This window comes from Festucalex cinctus, chromosome 1 (genome assembly GCF_051991245.1).
Source record: "Festucalex cinctus isolate MCC-2025b chromosome 1, RoL_Fcin_1.0, whole genome shotgun sequence".
In the NCBI taxonomy this organism is placed as follows: Eukaryota; Metazoa; Chordata; class Actinopteri; order Syngnathiformes; family Syngnathidae; genus Festucalex; species Festucalex cinctus.
In genome coordinates, this window is record NC_135411.1 from 65,940,102 (window position 1) to 65,958,786 (window position 18,685).

General features: G+C 41.1%; 1 protein-coding gene and 1 long non-coding RNA gene across 4 annotated transcripts in view; one reads left to right on the forward strand and one right to left on the reverse strand.

Annotated features, from left to right (window-relative positions):
- LOC144005487 (ephrin type-B receptor 3-like) overlaps positions 1–18,685 on the reverse strand; it is a 162,808-nt gene extending 144,123 nt beyond the window's left edge. For all 3 annotated transcript variants that reach the window (XM_077503706.1, XM_077503726.1, XM_077503715.1), the window contains exon 1: positions 18,095–18,685. In XM_077503706.1, the coding sequence (XP_077359832.1) occupies positions 18,095–18,152 (58 nt within the window). In that variant the 5' untranslated portion in view covers positions 18,153–18,685. The remainder of the gene's footprint in view (positions 1–18,094) is intronic.
- Positions 590–1,705, forward strand: LOC144007107 (uncharacterized). The gene is made up of 3 exons (XR_013280087.1): positions 590–839; positions 1,152–1,268; positions 1,424–1,705. It is a non-coding gene; the product is annotated as an uncharacterized LOC144007107 (long non-coding RNA).

Genomic DNA, 18,685 nt, shown 5'->3' on the forward strand with positions numbered 1-18,685 from the left:
GTAAAATGACACAGCCACAAGCATTGGACGACACGTCTTTTCCTTTCTTTCGAGCTGGTTGTTTTTGTCATCATTCTTCGTTGGAAAAGTTGAGCAAATGGATAAAGTTGATTTAAGAAGCTGTTAAAGCATTCATGACTGTGATGATCACTTGCGGAAGAAGACTGCCGTTGATTGAGCAGGCCAAAGTGGTCAGTAGCATTTCAATTATCTATCGTTAGCTTAGATGCTAACACAATGCCATGTTTGTAGTAAATGTTTGTTTTGTATGTCTAAACTTTTAGTTCTACGGTGTATTGCTGAGCAATAAACATCTGTGAAAGGCACTGGATACTCGCATGCAATCAATGGGCGGTACAGCTCTGGTCGTGAATAGCAATATTTCATCAATGGTGGTCCATGTTAAATTGTAAATAAGGTTTAATGTTGCCGTGACTTGCCACTTGTGAAATATTATGGCAGATCCGCACGTATTGGGGAATGCAAGCTTGGCTTGGAGAGTTCAAATGATCCCGCCCCCTCCCGCTGCGCGCCTCCTGTATTAAAGTACAGGACATTGAATTGTGTATGCCACGTAATTGACCTTTCGCAAACTCCGCCCCCCAAACGAGCATTGACCAATCACACATTTAGCAACCGTTGCTATGTAAGCATAGTCCGTCAAGCTTTACTCAGCTCTCGATGACGTCCATAGTCTGATTGATTTTATTTGATGGCTTACGAGACTGCTAACCACCATAAAACTTTACGGAAGAAGAGTGACAACCATTAACAAGCTCCGGACCTCCAAAATGATGAAGCGGTGTGCCTACGGAGTATGTAAATTGGACTGTGCTAAGGTAAGACTATGCTAACTCTATCGAGCTAACTAGCTAGCTGTAGTGTAGTTTGCTTTCGGGGCAATAACTGTCACAAAACGATATCAAAGTTATTGTAGTTACTATTAATGAATAATATATATTACTAGAATGTCATTGCCATCTAAGTTAAGCTTGTTCAGTCAGTGGTTAATGTTAGTTTAATGTCTTCTGTTAGCTTTTGCATTTGTCTAAATGTTGCGAGCTAACGTTAACACAAAGCTTCGTTAATTTTGGCAAACTTAGCGTCCTAATAAGTGCCCCGAGCTTATCTTGTTTTCATTTTTCATGCAGCATTTTGTGAAGGGACACCCGTCTCCGGAGTATCCCAACCTTGTGCTTGCTGTACAAGTGTTGAACCAGACAAGGGAGCAGCTCGAAGGCTGTTGAAAGCCACGCACACAAAAAACGGTAGACTTAACGTTCTAACGTTACGTCAATATTTGAGTTGAAATGCAAGTAAAATATTAAAATCAATATGAACAGCTTGTGAGACACTCGAGTACCAGGTAAAGTGACAATGAATTAATAAAATTTGCCACTTCATTTGCAAAAAATGTGTACAGATGCAGAGTCCATGTGCAGGAGCCAGGAGTTTCCAGGTCCACAGCTGCTGATGCTGAAACAGAAAATCATGAACACCCCCTACTTCCTAGAAGCCAGCTGGAAAACGACCCTGAGGAGGGACAGAGCACTGAAGAGGAGAAGAAATTGGAAGAAGAAAATGACAATATGAAATTAAATTGTCCTTAAAAGAAACTGAAATCGAAAGTCCGAAAACACAAATTAGCACACTTAAAAAGAAAACTAAATCAGCTGTTTGTTTTAATGAAATTTCTAAAATAAAAAAGTTCAATCTGATGCTTTCAAAGACAAAAAACCCCCACTAATGTTTAGCTAGCTATAAACACCGAGGTTTAGCTAACTTGCTGACCTAACAGTAATCCTCATATTTTAACAATACTAGACTAATATAAGTAAGAAAACTTACCCGGCAGTACAAGAGCACGACTGGTCCATAATGCTGTGCTGGTTGCATCTGAAGTATAGGTCATGGGGTTTTCTCAGATTTAGCGTGCGTCCTGTATGTTTCCCCTTCACTGGCTAATTTAATATTATGACTATAACCCTCCACTACATATTGTAAACCTTTTTGCCTCGATCTGGAGGATATTGCACTGGTATTGCTCCAAAAGAAATCACTAATACACGCCGGTGTAAGCCTTCCCGTCACGGCTTGTGCTGTCGGAGTCACCAAGCTTGACGGACTAGCAACAGTAACTAAGGGGGGCGGAGCTTATGCGAAAGGTCAATTGTGTAGATTCTATTAACTGCTTTCGAACATCGCCCTTATATGAGTTAATATTTCGAAAGAATGTGAGGCGGTGCGGAGGACGCGGTGGGAGGCGGTGCCGCAAGGTGAAAATCCACTTTTGCTTTTTCGCCCAAGCTCAAAAATCTGAACTTTCTTCGCGCTTCGCCTCGCGGTAGCCAATCGGCTTTGGGTGCAGGCTACGTCACACACAGCGTCCCGTTTGTTGGTAACAACACAGCCAGTGGGCTCCAGGTGGAGGAGTGGAACCGTCACTTGCCTTCGGTGCTGGTTGGCGTGAGTTCGCTCCTCCGCCTGGGAGACCCATGTGGCTACATGAAGTATGCTTGTGTGTGAGTGTGTGAGTGAGTGGTTTGAAAAAACAAACAAAAAAAACACAGCCAGCCGGGACCGAATGTTGAACAAGGAAGTAGCATAAGCACACTGAGTGCTGGTAAGTGTATTTACTTGCTGTTGAACTGTACGTAAGTACCAAGCATTAGCTAAAGCTATTTAGTGCTACCACCAGCCGCCGGATTAAGCGGAAGTACACACGTACCTGTACTCTTTTTTTTTTTTTGCGACACGCCTCCTTCTCTCCGGTGTGCGCGAATGCACGATTGAACGGCATTCTATGGAGTTAGAATCATGCCAAAACCCCATAAACACAAACAACGTGATCTACGTACACAAAACCTGATCTACGTGCACAAAATCTGATCTACACACACACAAAACGCGTGATCTACGTGCACAAAATCTGATCTACACACACACAAAATGCGTGATCTACGCACACAAAACGTGATTTACGCACACAAAACATCATTCACAAAGTAATGCATTTTGTTCTACACACACAAAGAAGCATATCTTTAATTACAAAAAAATATCTTTCAAATACTGAGTACAAAAAATATCAAGTGCAAAAAAAAATGTTTTGCCTAGGTTAAAAACAATTTTGCAACTACGAATAACAGTCACGTGACTTTTGGCACTAATATTCTGCCAAGCAGTTCTACGTGCAAAGCCAGTAAACTTTACAGGAGGGGGCGCTGTTGAATCAGCGCTGCATAGAGAGAGAGTTTGGCCAACTCATTTAAAGGGACACGAAGAAGGATTCAGAATTGTTTTCACATTTGCGACCCCTCTGGCGAAACGCGGAATGGACCCCAGCGACGTGCACACGGCCAGGAGCGTGCGCGACTTTTCAGGCTCACGAGCAAACCTCCAAGTTAAATGAACAAACGTAAACACGGAGCACAACGCCTTTTTCATAGGCTTAATGTCTACTGAGATAAGAAACATATTAATCTTCAAGTTACTTTGTATGCGAAAGTCATTTTGAGTGACAAAAGCTTACGTAATTACAACCTTCCAAACGTAAATAGTGCATCCAGTGAATCCGATGACATTGGAGGATAGCAGTACGTTGCTAATATGCCCAAGTGCGGAGACATTAGTTAACGACCGTGTGGTAGTTTTATTCTGCACTGCTAATCATAAATAGATCCTATCGTATTTTCGTTACAAGGTTTTACCTTTTTAGCAAAAAGTCAGCAACCTGTGGGTCCCGTTTCATCCCCAGGATAGCTCTTAGCTCTCTCCACCTGACGAACGCTGCTCCTATATTTATCCACGTCCTCCCGTGACGCTCGTATGAAAGTTTTTTACTTCTCTTTGTCTTCCGTGGAGTCTCCATAAGGGATTGAGACGTATCGGGTGCAGGTCTCTTTAAATCCAGTTTGAATTAGCTGTCCTGTCCATGAAGTTGCGTGAACAATCGCGAGAGCTAACAGGGACAATAGCGTGCACGCGCATGACGTCATGCTCAGAGCAAAAGCTTAAGTTTCCAGCCTGAATCCTCCAACATTTTTTCCTTTTACAGAAAAATAGGGGCAACAGTCATTGTGCCACAGTCGTGCCTCCTGTCCATTATACAATTCTTAAAACATGTGCGGGTGAAAAATATGGCTAATTTAACACTCAAATTTGAGTCTTATCTTGCATCGTGCACCTTTAAGAACTACTACACTGTGATTGGTCAACTGTTGGTCACATGACATTTGGACGCATTGTTGTTACCCTGCTGCTGCGATTACGTAATGTATTGCAATAGGCGTATCCAGAGCTGTGGGTGTTTTTATTGTTATTGTTATGCCGTGTTGCTCAGCATGGTGTTGTTCACAATCACAAACACTTCAATAATCTAAAGTCTTTGATGAGGTAGAAAGCTGCAGTGTGCAGTCCCACCTACAAATTGTGGTATTTTACTTACTTTATTTAACCATAACTCTAACCCTGCATCATAATGCCACTGCCTGGTCGTTATGATCAGTGGCGTTCCTAAGCAACTTGGCACCCTAGGCAGAATTTCTGGTAGTGACCCCCCCCCCGACCCCCCCCCCCCCCCCCCCAGGGTGCACAACTTATTAGACCAACCATAAACACGACTCCGCACAACTTCTTAGACCAAACACAAAATATTATATCAAAAATCTCACAGGGGGCACACGGTATTTTCACGTCTCTAGAATTTTAAAACCGCAGTTGCAGTTCAAAATAAATAATGTAGTAATTGTACTACAATAAATCACTGTATGGGATAATGAGAGCCTAGCAAAGAACGAACTCAATTATTTACATCAACCATTCAGAGTATTATCTCAGTATCATGAATCGGGACTTGCAGAAGTTCAGTTTACATTAATTTTTTTTTCTTGTGTGCTTTGCTTTCATTTCATTGTGCTGCCAAAACTTACACTGAACTCGTTTTTCTTATACAGAAACTTGCTATCCGTGTTATTTTAGGTTGTGGATACAGAGACCACACAAATCCATTATTTATACAACTAAAGATTTAAAAAATGAATGAATTCATGGAGTTTAACTTTCTTAAAATATTGTATAAAGCCCACCGTGAAATTCTACCAGTTAATACAATTTTTTGGCCTCCGATACCGATTCCGATACACAGCTTTGCAGTATGGCCGATACCATACCGATACCTAAGCTTTTTTTTTTTTCCTCAACATGAAAAAGCTGTCCTGCCGTTGGTTCAGAGCATTCAAGGGCCAATTGGAGATCTTAGATCAGCATGTAGTGAACATGTAACATATCAGTGAATGTCGTGTTCAAGCAAGACACAAGATGCTGCATCCAAAATCCTATATTAGAGTTGGAATTAATGGTATCGGCATGTTACTTGTGAGTACTTACCGATATCGATACCACTGTTTTAATGCAGTATCGGGGCCTCTGCCGATACCAGTATCGGTATCGGAACAACACTAATTCTAAGTGAATCTACCCCAAAGTGTAATTCTCTTTGTTTTTATGTTTAGTTTGACAGTAAACTTCAACTCGAAGTGGCAATAAACAGCATGAGGCATATTTTGATGAATAATTGACAAATTCTGTCTGCCAAACTGCTGATTCTTCTTGAGTTTACTGCCACCAGATAAAAATATATGCCACATTTCATTACTTTTGTCACGTATTTCAAACTCAGTCTTTGCATTGCAATCAGGTTTAGCGGTGTGTGCGTGCGTGCGTGGGTGTGAGTGTGAATGACAACACCTCAGTTCAAACACGCACAAGAATGAGCACCTTTGTTTTTATCATTAGTCGTTCGAGAGGGGATTGGGGTGTGGGGAGCAACCAATCACAGCTGTGTTTGACTACTCTCAGGCATTGGGCAGCACACACAGCTGGCTTAGCTTTGGATCATGCTCGGCCCCTCAGGTGTCCAATCCAGTTCACCCTCTCCTGGCCCTGGTGCTCAGGGGGCAGCTCGAGCAATAGTTGTCAAACTGAGGCCTAACTTGGGGTCCACAAAATAATCAGCAATAAATGATATGCTGTGTATTTTAAAAAGTTTATATACGTACATGAGGGGACTGGCAAGTCGATAAAATAAACATACTAAAGCTTTCGGTCAAGTAAAAGATCTTATATGATTGTGATGCATTGTCACATAAATGTGACCCTAAATTGAATTAAAAAAAAAAAAAAAAAAAAGATAATTTGTTATTCGAAAGATTCCAACTTATTTTTCTTGAAAACCATGACCCTTAAAACCTAAATAAAAGACTAATTTTCATGACTTTTTTTTTTTAAGAATTTGTTCTGTAATACAAGTATTATGTTTGTTAAAAAAATACTTAATTCTCACAAAGTTGCAACTTTATCCCCCCAAAAAATAAGAGTTTGCTCTTCTAAAGATTACAATTCTTTTCTTGAAAACTGACAATTTGTTACCGTCATTTTATGAGGTTTTTTTTTTTTTTTTTTGATATAGCTTTGGTCTTGTCAGGGTTACGACTATTTTTTTCTTGAAAAAATACAACTACATATTCATAACTACATTTCTTTTCTCTTTCAAAAATCTGAAAATTATTTTCTAAAGATTCACACTTGACACAAGACTTGATGTCTTGGGGAGAAAAATAGGAACTTGTTACCTTATGACTTCTCAAACATAGGCCCGATTTTTTTAATGACTAAAAATACAGATATAAAAAAAAATATATATACAAATGTATTCTAATAATATAGCAAAAAAAATAATTTGTTCCTATAAACATTGTTGTGCATATTTTCTTGACAAAATGTCAATTTGATACCCATACTTTCTGACTTTTTCTCTAAAATAGACAACTTTTTACATCTTAAAAAATGGCATTGCTCTGATAAGAAAAAAAATGCAACTCACAACATTGTAATTGGGGAAAAAAATCACATCTATTTTACCATATTCTCAGAGTTTTTTGTTTGTTTTTTAGAAAAACTTGAATTTTTTTTACCGTCACGTTATGACGGTTTTCCTCAAAAGTAGGCAAATTGTTATTTAGTAGACTTGGTAGCTGTTTCATTGCCAGCAGGATTAGGGTGGGGTGGGGGTTCTCCCTTGAAGGGTGCCCTACCCTGGACCGAAAAAAGTGAAAGATAAAGCAGGGCTGTCAAAGTCATATTAGCCCAGAGGTCACATGGAGGAAAATATATTACAAAGTGAGCCGGACCGGTAAAATCAACTTAATAAAAAATAAATAAAAAATAATTGCTGTCAGTTATACACAGTTTCGCTATTTGCAGGCCTGCCTTAAATAGCAGGGCTCAACTGCAAATATATTGCTCCAAAAAATAACACCAATGCAAATGGAGTGTGGTGTGTTATATCTACCTGTTGATGAAGTTAGATATGACATTAATCCATGTCCTACGTGTTTGTGTTACCAGTAGCTGAAAGTGTGTCGGATTCAGCACATTTATGTTTATTAGGGGTGTTAAAAAAAAATAGATTCGGCAATATATCGTGATACTACAGCACACAATTCTTGAATCGATTCAATAGGCAGCCAAATCGATTTTTTAACATCCTTTTTTGATGGAAAAATATTCAACAAAACGCCTAACTTTCACACATTAAGCATGGAAGAATGTTATATTAATGGAACATTAAGCCCCGGCTTGATGAAGCCAACAGCACCACATCATCTGCAAAGAGCAGAGATGCAATGCTGAGGCCACCAAACCGGAACCCCTCAACTCCTCGGCTGCGCCTAGAAATTCTGTCCATAAAAGTTATGAACAGAATCGGTGACAAAGGGCAACCTTGGCGGAGTCCAACCCTCACCGGAAACGAATCCGACTTACTGCCGGCAATGCAGGCCAAACTCTGGCAACGGTCGTACGGGGACCGAATAGCCCGTATCAGGGGGCTCGGTACCCCGTACTCTCGAAGCACCTCCCACAGGACTCCCCGAGGGACACGGTCGAACGCCTTCTCCAAATCCACAAAACACATGTGGACTGGTTGAGTGAACTCCCACACACCCTCGAGGATCCTGCTGAGGGTGTAGAGCTGGTCCACTCTTCCACGGCCAGGACGAAAACCACACTGCTCCTCCTGAATCCGAGATTCGACTTCCCGACGGACCCACCGGTGATGAGCCCGTGGGAAGGGGGACCCACGTTGCCTCTTCGGGCTGTGCCCGGCCGGGCCCCATGGGTGCAGGCCCGGCTACCAGACACTCGCCAACGAGCCCCGCCTCCAGGCCTGGCTCCAGAGGGGGGCCCCGGTGACCCGCGTCCGGGCAAGGGAAACGTGCTTCCATTTATATCACTCATCATAAGGGGTCGTCTGAGCCGTGCTTAGTGTGGCCCCTCACCTAGGACCTGTCTGCCATGGGTGACCCTGCCAGGGGCATAAAGCCCCAGACAACATAGCTCCTAGGATCATTGGGACACGAAAACTCCTCCACCACGTTAAGGTGCCGGCTCACGGAGTGGCAACAATCGACTTGTAAATTCATATCGGGATTAATCAGTATCGAATCGAATCGTGACCTATGAATTGTGATACGGATCGAATCGCCAGGTACTAGGCAATTCACACCCCTTATGTTTATTAGGGGTGGGACAAAAAACCGATTCAACCGAACCATCGTTCGTCAAGGGGAGCTAAACGAACGTATCGGTAGCAGACTCGTCAACCGATACAAAATCCGCCGGGAATCCTTAGATACATTGCTTGTAAAGCTGTGGACCGGATATCGCGTGACTGTGAATCGGTTGCGAGTGAGGCTTTATGATTTTCATAACAATAGCAAGAGTTCTGCACCGTGCTCTACTTGTTTTGTTTACGTTTCAGTATCATCACTATTCAAGCTACTTCCGTGTTTACAGAGAGCTAGCAGAGTAGCGCTCAGAGACGCTTCATTCCCCGGATGTTGCAAACATAATGCAACGACGTTACGCACCTTTTTTGGGGGAAGGGGGGCCGCCCACCGTCAACGCCGGGCTCGCGACACGGCTCGGGATAGTGTGCGTGCTCGCACGCAGTCGCGCACAACGAGTGACAACATGCAAATGAAGACATAAAGCCCATGCCGGGTGCCGTACATCTCGGTATTTCCCATGGCTATCGAGTCCTCTCGGTGCACTTGTATGTCCCGGGCCGGCGTTGGTACTGCGCGCGAGCCAAAAGAATAACTCCCGTGACGATCCAATGCATGGATTCAAACGACACAGGTATGTCCCACAGCCAACACACCAGCTAAGCTAAAAGCAAACTGCAAGTATCTCATTTCTCAGTTTGTGGCTCCCTGTCAATGTCTACAATTAGCATGAGCAGCAGATAGGAGAACTGAGACGTGCCCGCGATTACGTCATCAAACTCAAAATGAACGACAGCCCCCCCCCCCCCCCCCCCCCCCAAAAAAAAAAAAAACATTAACAGTAGTGATTCCGTGGTCATCAGCAAGTCTCATCTTAAAAAAAAAAGAAAAAAGAAAGAAAAGACGTCATACATAAACCAAAAATGAATGTGATGGCAAAAGAAAAACAAATTGTTGAAAACAAAAATTGTTGATAAAAAGGGAAGGGCACTTTTGGAAATATTTTTGGATATATTAATTGGTTAAAATGTGTTTGCTTGATTTATTGTTTCATAAGCTGGCTTCAGTTGAGTTGAATTGTGGTGGTGTCTTTTTAAAGGTTAAATATTTATATTTCAAATTTAATTATCAGCCTGATCCTTATTTTGAATTAAAAAACAAGAAACAATTATAAGTGTCAATAACAACTAATAAATATTTAAACTGATACATTTTTCAGTCATATCACCCAGCCCTTTGTTGTGGTCTATTTAAATAATTGATTCAATATATAAAAATATAGAAGACATTTTTTTTTTTGTTTTTTAACACATTTGTAGATACTGTAAAAATTTGTGGTGTTTTAAGATTAATGTATACAAGCAACAAATGTCACTATAGCCTAAGTTTTGAATATTGAAATGAATTGTATCGAATCAAAAATTGTATCGTTCCCAAACTTAATCGAACCGTATCGAACCGTTCTGTTCTGAAAGATAATCGTTTTTCAATCGAATCGCAACTTGTGTATCGAGATACATATCGAATCGGCCTCATGTCAGAGATTCCCACCCCTAATGTTTATGTTGGTCTATGTTTTTATTTTTTTATTTTAAACAAACCGTAACTTTAGCTTGTGTGTAATATAATGACATCCAGGTCAATTCGGCGTTCAAGTTGCATTGGTCATCTGATGAGTGCTTGTGAATGTGTATATGTTTTGATTATGGCCGTCGTGAATCGGATTAAACCTGATCTGGCCCGCGGGCCATACGTTTGACACAGATTTCATTTTGGTACAAAAAAAATATGTCTTGTTTACTTATCAAGCAAAACTTCAATATCATACTTCTATATCCTCCCATAGCACATTTCCTTCATTTGTTCCAGAAACTGGTTTCGATCGTAAAAGATCCTGTTTATTCCAGAAAGCTTCCAACCCCCCTTGTTAAATTTACTACACATTTGAGATAACCGCCACTATTACTCATAGCCCAAATCTCCCCCGTCTCCCCCACAGCAGCTCCAGCCCCTAAAACTACAGCAGTAGCCAAGAGCAGTGGAGTTGCAGAGGGGTTAAACAAAAAAACAAAAACAAAAAACAATGCTGCAGTGAGGTTTTGAGAGTATCATCTCCACTAGTGGCATTTATTGTCTTTTTCTTTTCTTTTCTTTTTTTTTTCTTTTTTTTGTTTTAAGTTACGATCAGTGGAGCCAAAACGTCACACATCCATGTGTTCCAAGCGCACTTTGGGAGCTCACATATGTTTTATTCACTTTGAGAAAGAGCGAGCGCATCATGAAAGGGAGGCCTCATCTTACAACGCCGGCTCGCTTGCCAACAAGCAAACATATGAAATATTAACCAGCAAATATTAGCATCAGCGATAAGAGGATGATCAGCTGCAGCCATTAAAAAGGTATACTGCTGCATATCTATATTTGTTTTTAAATCAGCCTCGTGCGGGGGTCTGTTTAAGGTTGTGCACAGCGCCGCTTCATCTCTGCTTGAGATTCTCTCCGATGGGAACAGTTTGACACTTGATGAGGAGCTATCCCACCACTGAAGTCGGCCTGATTTCGTTTCTCTACTCAGCTGAATGTACATTCATTTGCAGGTCAGCAAATTATTAAGGATATGTCCGTGAATCACCCGGCGTCTACATAAATTGCATCTTTAATGGCTGATTATTTTGTGGAAAAGTTTAGGAGCGGTCGTCCTCACTTTATGAGCTTTTAAAGCAACTATACAGTAAACGCAGAGTGCAAAATGAGAGTAATGCAGCATAAAAATGCCAAATTTTATTGCACTGCTGTGCAATACTACTGAGTGAACTGCAGAGATGTAAATACGCGAGCATCATCAACTTGAAGCTTGCCAAGCTCAAAAAACAAAGAAAGTGCTGAAATGTAAAGCGCCTCAGACACGACAAAGAGACAAATAAATTCTGTCCACAATATCGATATGCCTGGATTGGCTGGCAACCAGTTCAGGGTGTACCCCGCCTACTGCCCGAAGCCGGCTGGGATAGGCTCCAGCACCCCCGCGACCCTAGTGAGGAGTGAGGAGCAAGCGGTTAAGAAAATGGATGGATGGAATATCGATATGTAAGCACAAAGTGTTAATTTGTAGGCTTAATATGGTTCCCAGTAGACAGCCACAGCTCCTTTGTGGCCACAACTTGTCATACGTGTCCACAAATGAGTTTTTCATGCAAATCACACAACAGCCTATTTGTTGCCACAAATCCATTTTTTGTTGCCCCGACCTCTTATTTTGTGGTTGCAACCTAGTCGTATACCATGGCCACAAATTGGCATGAGCTGATTACCGGTTTGAAGATTTACTGTGGTTTTAAAAGTCAAGGTTTCAACAACCGCTAATCTGACTGTCACTGGGAATTAACTCGTTTTTTGTTTTTTTAAACTATTTTTTTTCTCATTTGAGGGGACATCTAGGCAGGGCACAATATGATTAGCTGCTTGCAAAATTGAGGGACTGAGCCGTCTCTTTGAAATTGAACTTTTTCCTCCTCTCGGTGCATAACGGAGGAAGAGGGAGGGAGCAAGACGAACAAACGTAGATGGCTTTTTGTCCTGATTAATGTGCATTGTCCTACAAAAAAACAAACAAAACAAAAAAAAAGCTTTCACCATGTTCTACTTTGTCCCATGGTCAACATGAGTAGCCCATGGCTCTTTTCCAAAAATAGCTCACCAGAGATGGGACACTGTGACTCACTAAGTAGAACAGAAGAAGAATTTCATGAGCCTCACGAGGGTGTTGGGCGTGCTGGAGCCTATCCCAGCTGACTTTGAGCAGTAGGCAGGGTACACTCTGAACTGGTTGCCAGCCAATCACAGGGCACGCACAGATGAACAATCATTTACACTCACAAGGTACAATTTAGAGTGTCCAATTAACCTGCCATGCATGTTTTTGCAATGTGGGAGGAAACCGGAGTACCCAGAGAAACCCATGCAGGCACGGGGAGAACATGAAAATTCTACCCAGGAAGGCCGGAGCCCCAATTCAATCTCGCAACCTCTGCCCTGGGAGGCGGAAGTGCTAACCAGTCAGCCACTGTGCCGCCAAGAATGTTAAGATTGATTTATTAATGTAAACTTTTAACATTAAATGTTTCTTTACTAAATATTGTATGTATTGTTTAAAAATAAAATAGACTGTAAAAAAGCTGTTATTATTTCCCCAAATTTGCGCACCGTACCGTACTCACAGTCTAATATTGGCCCATGTCTAGCCACAAATAAGTATTTGATTAGTATATTTTTTTTTGGCGTCAACTTAGTATTTCAAGGTCACAAAGTAGTATTTTATGCATGTCTGTGGCCACAACTTACTCTTTCATACCAAAAAATTATTTTGTGGTAACAATCCAGTATTTGTCCACAAATTAGTAAGTTATTATGCACAATTACACACATTACACCTACGAATGGGGTGCAATGTGGCAGCATGGAGCAGTGGCTCATTGGTCATCTGCCATCCGTGAGGTTGTGGGTTGGATCCCCAGCCCTGGTGACAAAGTGTCCTTGAGCAAGACGCTGAACCCCGATTTGCTCCCAGTGGGCCTTGTATTGCAGCAGCCAACCACTGGTGTGCGTGTGTGTGTATGGGTGAATCCATTAATCCATCCATCCATTTTCTTTAGGGGTGTTTAAAAAAAATAAATCGATTTGGCAATATATCGCGATATTACAGCGCGCAATTCTCGAATCGATTCAATAGGCAGCCAAATCGATTTTTAAACATCCACTTTTGATTAAAAAAATATTCAACAAACATCTTACTTAGGGTTAGGGTTCACACCTTAAGCATGGAAAAATGTTATATTAATGGAACATTAAGCCTTAATATTTTATTTCAATGGTGTTCAAATAGGAAACAGATTACAACCTGTTTGTTAAATACAGTGGCTCACAGTTATAAGACTGAAGTTTCAGATAAATAAATAATACACTTTCATAGGGGTGTTAAAAAAAAATCGATTCGGCAATATATCGCGATACTACAGCACGCAATTCTCGAATCGATTCAATAGGCAGCCGAATCGATTTTTTAACATCCATTTTTAATGGAAAAATATTCAACAAAACGTCTAACTTTCACACCTTAAGCATGGAAGAATGTTATATTAATGGAACATTTAGCCTTAATATTTTATTTCAATGCTGTTCAAACATGAAAAATGTTGTTAAACCTGTTTGTTACATACAGTGGCTCACAGTTATAAGATAATAATACATTTTCATCCAAATCTTACAGTGTACATGTAGAAGTTTACTGAATGGTATTTTCTAAATTTGAGTAAAAATAACGCAGCAATCGACTCGTAAATTCGTATCGGGATTAATCGGTATCGAATCGAATCGTGACCTATGAATCGTGATACGGATCGAATCGTCAGGTACTAGGCAATTCAAACCCCTAATTTTCTAAACCGCTTACTCCTCACAAGGGGCGCGGGGGGTGCTGGAGTGTATCTCAGCTGGCTTTGGGCAGTAGGCGAGGTACACCCTGAACTGGTTGCCAGCCAATCGCAGGGCACACAGAGACGAACAACCTTCCACGCACACAAGCACACCTAGGGACAATTGGGAGCGCCCAATCAGCCTCCCATGCATGTCTTTGGAATGTGGGAGGAAACCGGAGTACCCGGAGAAGACCCACACAGGCACGGGGAGAGCATGCAAACTCCACCCAGGAAGGCCGGAGCCCGAATTCAATCTCGCAACCTCTGCCCTGGGAAGCGGACGTGCTTACCAGTCATCCACTGTGCCACCCTATATGGGTGAATGTGATGCTTAAATTGTAAGGTGCTTTGGGCACCATTTAGTGCAGATATTAAAAGCTCTTTACAATAAGCAGTCCATTTAGTTTGTAGTCAGAAATGACTATTTTGTGTGCACCTTATAACTATTCCATGGTCAAAAATTATTTGTTACCACAACTTAGACCCAAAATTAGTCGTTTGAGCACACGACATTATTCCAACAGTATTTCATGGCTGTTTAGTACTGTATTCGCCGCAAGAGTGTTCGTGTACATGTTGTAGCCACTATATAGCCATAAATTAACATTCCATGGCTGCAGTCAAAGGGGAACTAAAACCAAAATAATTTTATTGCAAGAATATGTTGTATGTAACAGCACTAGTTAAAGCCCAGTCTCTGACTACTGTGCTTGTGGAATAAGAACTAAAGAAAATTATTCATCAATCTTGGAGCTGCCATGCTCGGTAATGTCGGAAGTGTCGGAAGAGATGACACAACTACAGTTGTGTTTTTGCCTGATAAAACATTTGATTAAGCCTTCTTTGTTCAAAATTTATCAGTAGGAGCTGTGCAACTTATCAAAGCTGAATATTTATGAACTAACATGTAATATTCTCCAAAATTCATGCTCTCGCAAGACTGAAAAGGTCTAAGAATGGCTAACTGCCAACGTGAGTAGATGTTTTGTTTTTGTTTTGTTTTTTTAATTAAGTATTTAGTAGATTTAAGTAAAAAAAACACATGTAAAATATAACAAGTAAGCCCCAATATAACAAGTAAGTTTTGAGATCTGGGGTTTAGTTCCCCTTTATTTAAAAAATAAAATAAAAATCCACCATTCGAATAGGCACATCTTATGTGGCACAACTAAATAATGACAAAGCAGAAAAAGGCTATGTTCACTTCGAAACCCTCTCTGATGATCCGCCTTCGTGTTTAGCCCCTTAGGACAAACTAGTTAACCCCTGAGCCTTTTAGGTAAAAATCCGCAGAAAATGGCTGATCATCTTGCTACGAAAGCCCTCTGGGACTCGGGAGGGCCGTTGTGCCCGCTGCATTGATTTACACGCTGACATCAGAATTGATGAGGAATCACGCTGGCTGCGCTCCAGCGGAGGCAGAATGGCCATGAGGCGAGGAGGAGCTCGGGCGGGGTATGGCGGCGAAAGCGAGGGCGGACTTGACTTTCCCTCGAGCACAACACTGCCCGGCTGCTGAAGACAACGCAAGGGGCTGTGTTGCACTTGTTAAACCACTGACCTTTATTTCACTATTGTCATCTATCATGTTTCACATGTACAGTATGTCCCTATGGCTTTGAGGCAGGAATAGAGGGGCGGGTTATTGCGGGGGGGTTCACCATTGATCCAGTCTGGTCTGTGGTTTAAACCTCCGCAGCACGCTTCTATCTCACAGACGTGAATTCACACTACTGGGGGTGCAATGGCACGGGCACCTTCACATTCTCAGAATTTTTGTGCCTAAGTTATGATTGTATCTTAAAATATGAATTACCAGAATTTGAGAGGTGCAAGGTAAGCAATGTTTACTTGTCTTAATAAATCCGACCATGTGTCCATTTTTCTGTTCTACGGCAGATTCAGTAATTTGCTTAAATTAAGAAATACATTCCTCATTTCATGATTTTTTTTTCTTGTTTTTAAACCAATTTAAATGAAATAAAAAAAAGTTTCATTCATAATACAATAATTAAACAGAACTGCAATAACTGTCCCTAAATGTCCCTGTAATTAAAAGAAATTGACTTTCTTCAAGCAAAAAAAAAAAAAAAAAAAAAAAATTATGATAAAATCCTCAGTTTCAAAGGGAATAAAGTCAGAATGTTTGGAAGAACAAATTCAGATCTGTAGTTGTTGCACATACTTTCAAAAGTTGCCTATTTTGAGGGGAAAAAAAGTCCTGAAGTGACGCAAACAAATATTTGGTTATTTTGTTGCAGAGAAAAAGACCTTATAATTAAAAGTAACATCGTGAGTGAAGATGCATTTGTTCAAGAAAAAATAGCTTTAATCTTTCCAAAGCCCAAGAGCCCAAGACCAAAGCCGTAAATTTCAAAATAATTATCATAATATTTCACTTTTTATTCTGGAAAAGATGCCACCAATCCAAGTTGTCGACAAAAAAAAAACAAAAACAAAAAAAACTTTTGCTCTCAGAAATACTGTATATATATATATATATATATATATATATATATATATATATATATATATATATATATATATATATATATATATATATATATACACACACACACACACACACTAGTATATATACTACTCTGCACTGTATGTAAAATAACAAAGTTGGCAGTTCTGGCTAACAGTCATTCATTCCAAATCACATTGTGTTACATGAACCTTTGTCAAATAACTAAAGTTGCCAATAGCAATAAATATCAGGTAAAAATCTTGTAAATTTCATTTTGTCATTCACGATCTGTTTCTCCACAGGGATCGCCATTGTCGAGTCACGTTAGATTGTAGCCAGTCAGTGAAGTCGGGGTCCTTTTTTTCCCCCCAACATCGCAACTCAGATCTCAGAGTTCAAAGGGACATTACCGTGCACACTTCCTGGTATGAATTTGGAAAAGTTCGGCTTTCCACATTCTTCGAATGCAGCATAAAAGTACAAAAACAGTGCTTAGCCTTGTTGTCTTGATCGCCCCCATGTCTTAAAAAAATTCATACCAGCAGGATCACGTGACTGGTGGTGAGGAAGTACGTAATAAACTACGTGGTCTAATAATGCAGAGACAACAACTGTGTGCTAACGCAAACTTTATTCATTCTAAATTGTTTGATACAACACATGCTAACGTCGCAACACTTGTGTGGCTTCACGAATGGATGCGACACCAGTAGTAAATCTGTCATTGATATTGTTCTATTTTATTTTTAATCAATTGTTTTTTTTTTAAACAATTGTTTTTTTTAATCAATTGTTTTTGTTTTTTAATCAATTGTTTTTGTTTGTTTGGCCCAAAGCCAGCTGAGATAGCACCAGCACCCCCCGCGACCCTTGTGAGGAATAAGCGGTCAAGAAAATGGATGGATGGATGTTTTTGTTTCTGTATTTGTTTATCTGTCAATATACGTCTATATGGGATACCCAAAAACCCTGGAGAATATGTTCGGCTCGACTTTCATCACAATCTAATCAACGAGCCTCCCTTAATCTATAATGTTTATGGGCAAAATGACCAATTTTACACTCAGACCAAATTCCATTCACATCTAATCCAGACTGCACATTTCATTCAGTATTCAGATGCTTCATCGCATCAATTAATCTAATTTAACTCGACTTTAATTACGTTATAGGTGGCGACAAAAAAATATGTAGATACCATGCACCTTTAACAAAAAAAAAAATAAATGTATTGCAAATCATATTGTGGACCCCCAAGTTACAGCTTGCCAACCCATGGGGGGTTCTAGGACCCCAGTTTGTGAGCCGCTGTGCTAGTGGGTGTGACAACAACAGGGACAATAGCAACAGGGCAGCCCTTGAGCCGCAATGCATGGGCATCATCACACATAGCAAACACACAGAATCACGCACTGACAGCCTTTAATTGTAGCCTTAAACTAGCCGAAAGGTGACTGCATTGAAACCAGCCACATATCACACAATCGACTTTTCGTCTCTTGGGATGTCATAGAACCAAATTCCAAAATACCCATTGTTCTCATGTGGGAGACAAAAGTGGCAAAAAAAATCAAGCATACCTTCAACAGCCAACACCATTGGCACGAGGAGGCTGCACACCCACAGCAAGTAATCCATTGTCAGGAGCCAGGCTTTTGTAACATGAATAGAGACCCTCAGGATGGCTGTTGGCTGGTTGGATGGCAAGAAGGAAGGATGGATGGATGGATGGTGGGCTCAAACAGTGATCACCTCTGCGGAGCTTTGTGTTCCTCACTCACACCACGGTGGGCTCCTGCCGCCCCATTCCAGCATCATACATGTGTCTTTTGTTGGTGGTGGTTTTGAAAACCCCCGTTACTCAGTCACGTCCCGTTATTCCACTAACTGCGCGTCGTCTCATACCCGTGATTTGACTTAACCAGCATCTGACCACGGGCGCATCTCTCCTCTCTCTCTTTCTCTCTCTTGCTCTCTCTCTGGGGTTGCTGTCCTCCCACTCCACGCGCACAGAATTGTGTTGGGAAGTGGGAGGAACCCGCTTCCAAAGACGTGGGTACCGAAAGGGAGGTTCTGTGGAAGTCCACTTGGGCAACTCCGCTTAGCTGTTGCGCCTCCGTCGGGACCTGTGCGTCGGAATGGCAACACTGGGACAGGCAGACCGATGGGTA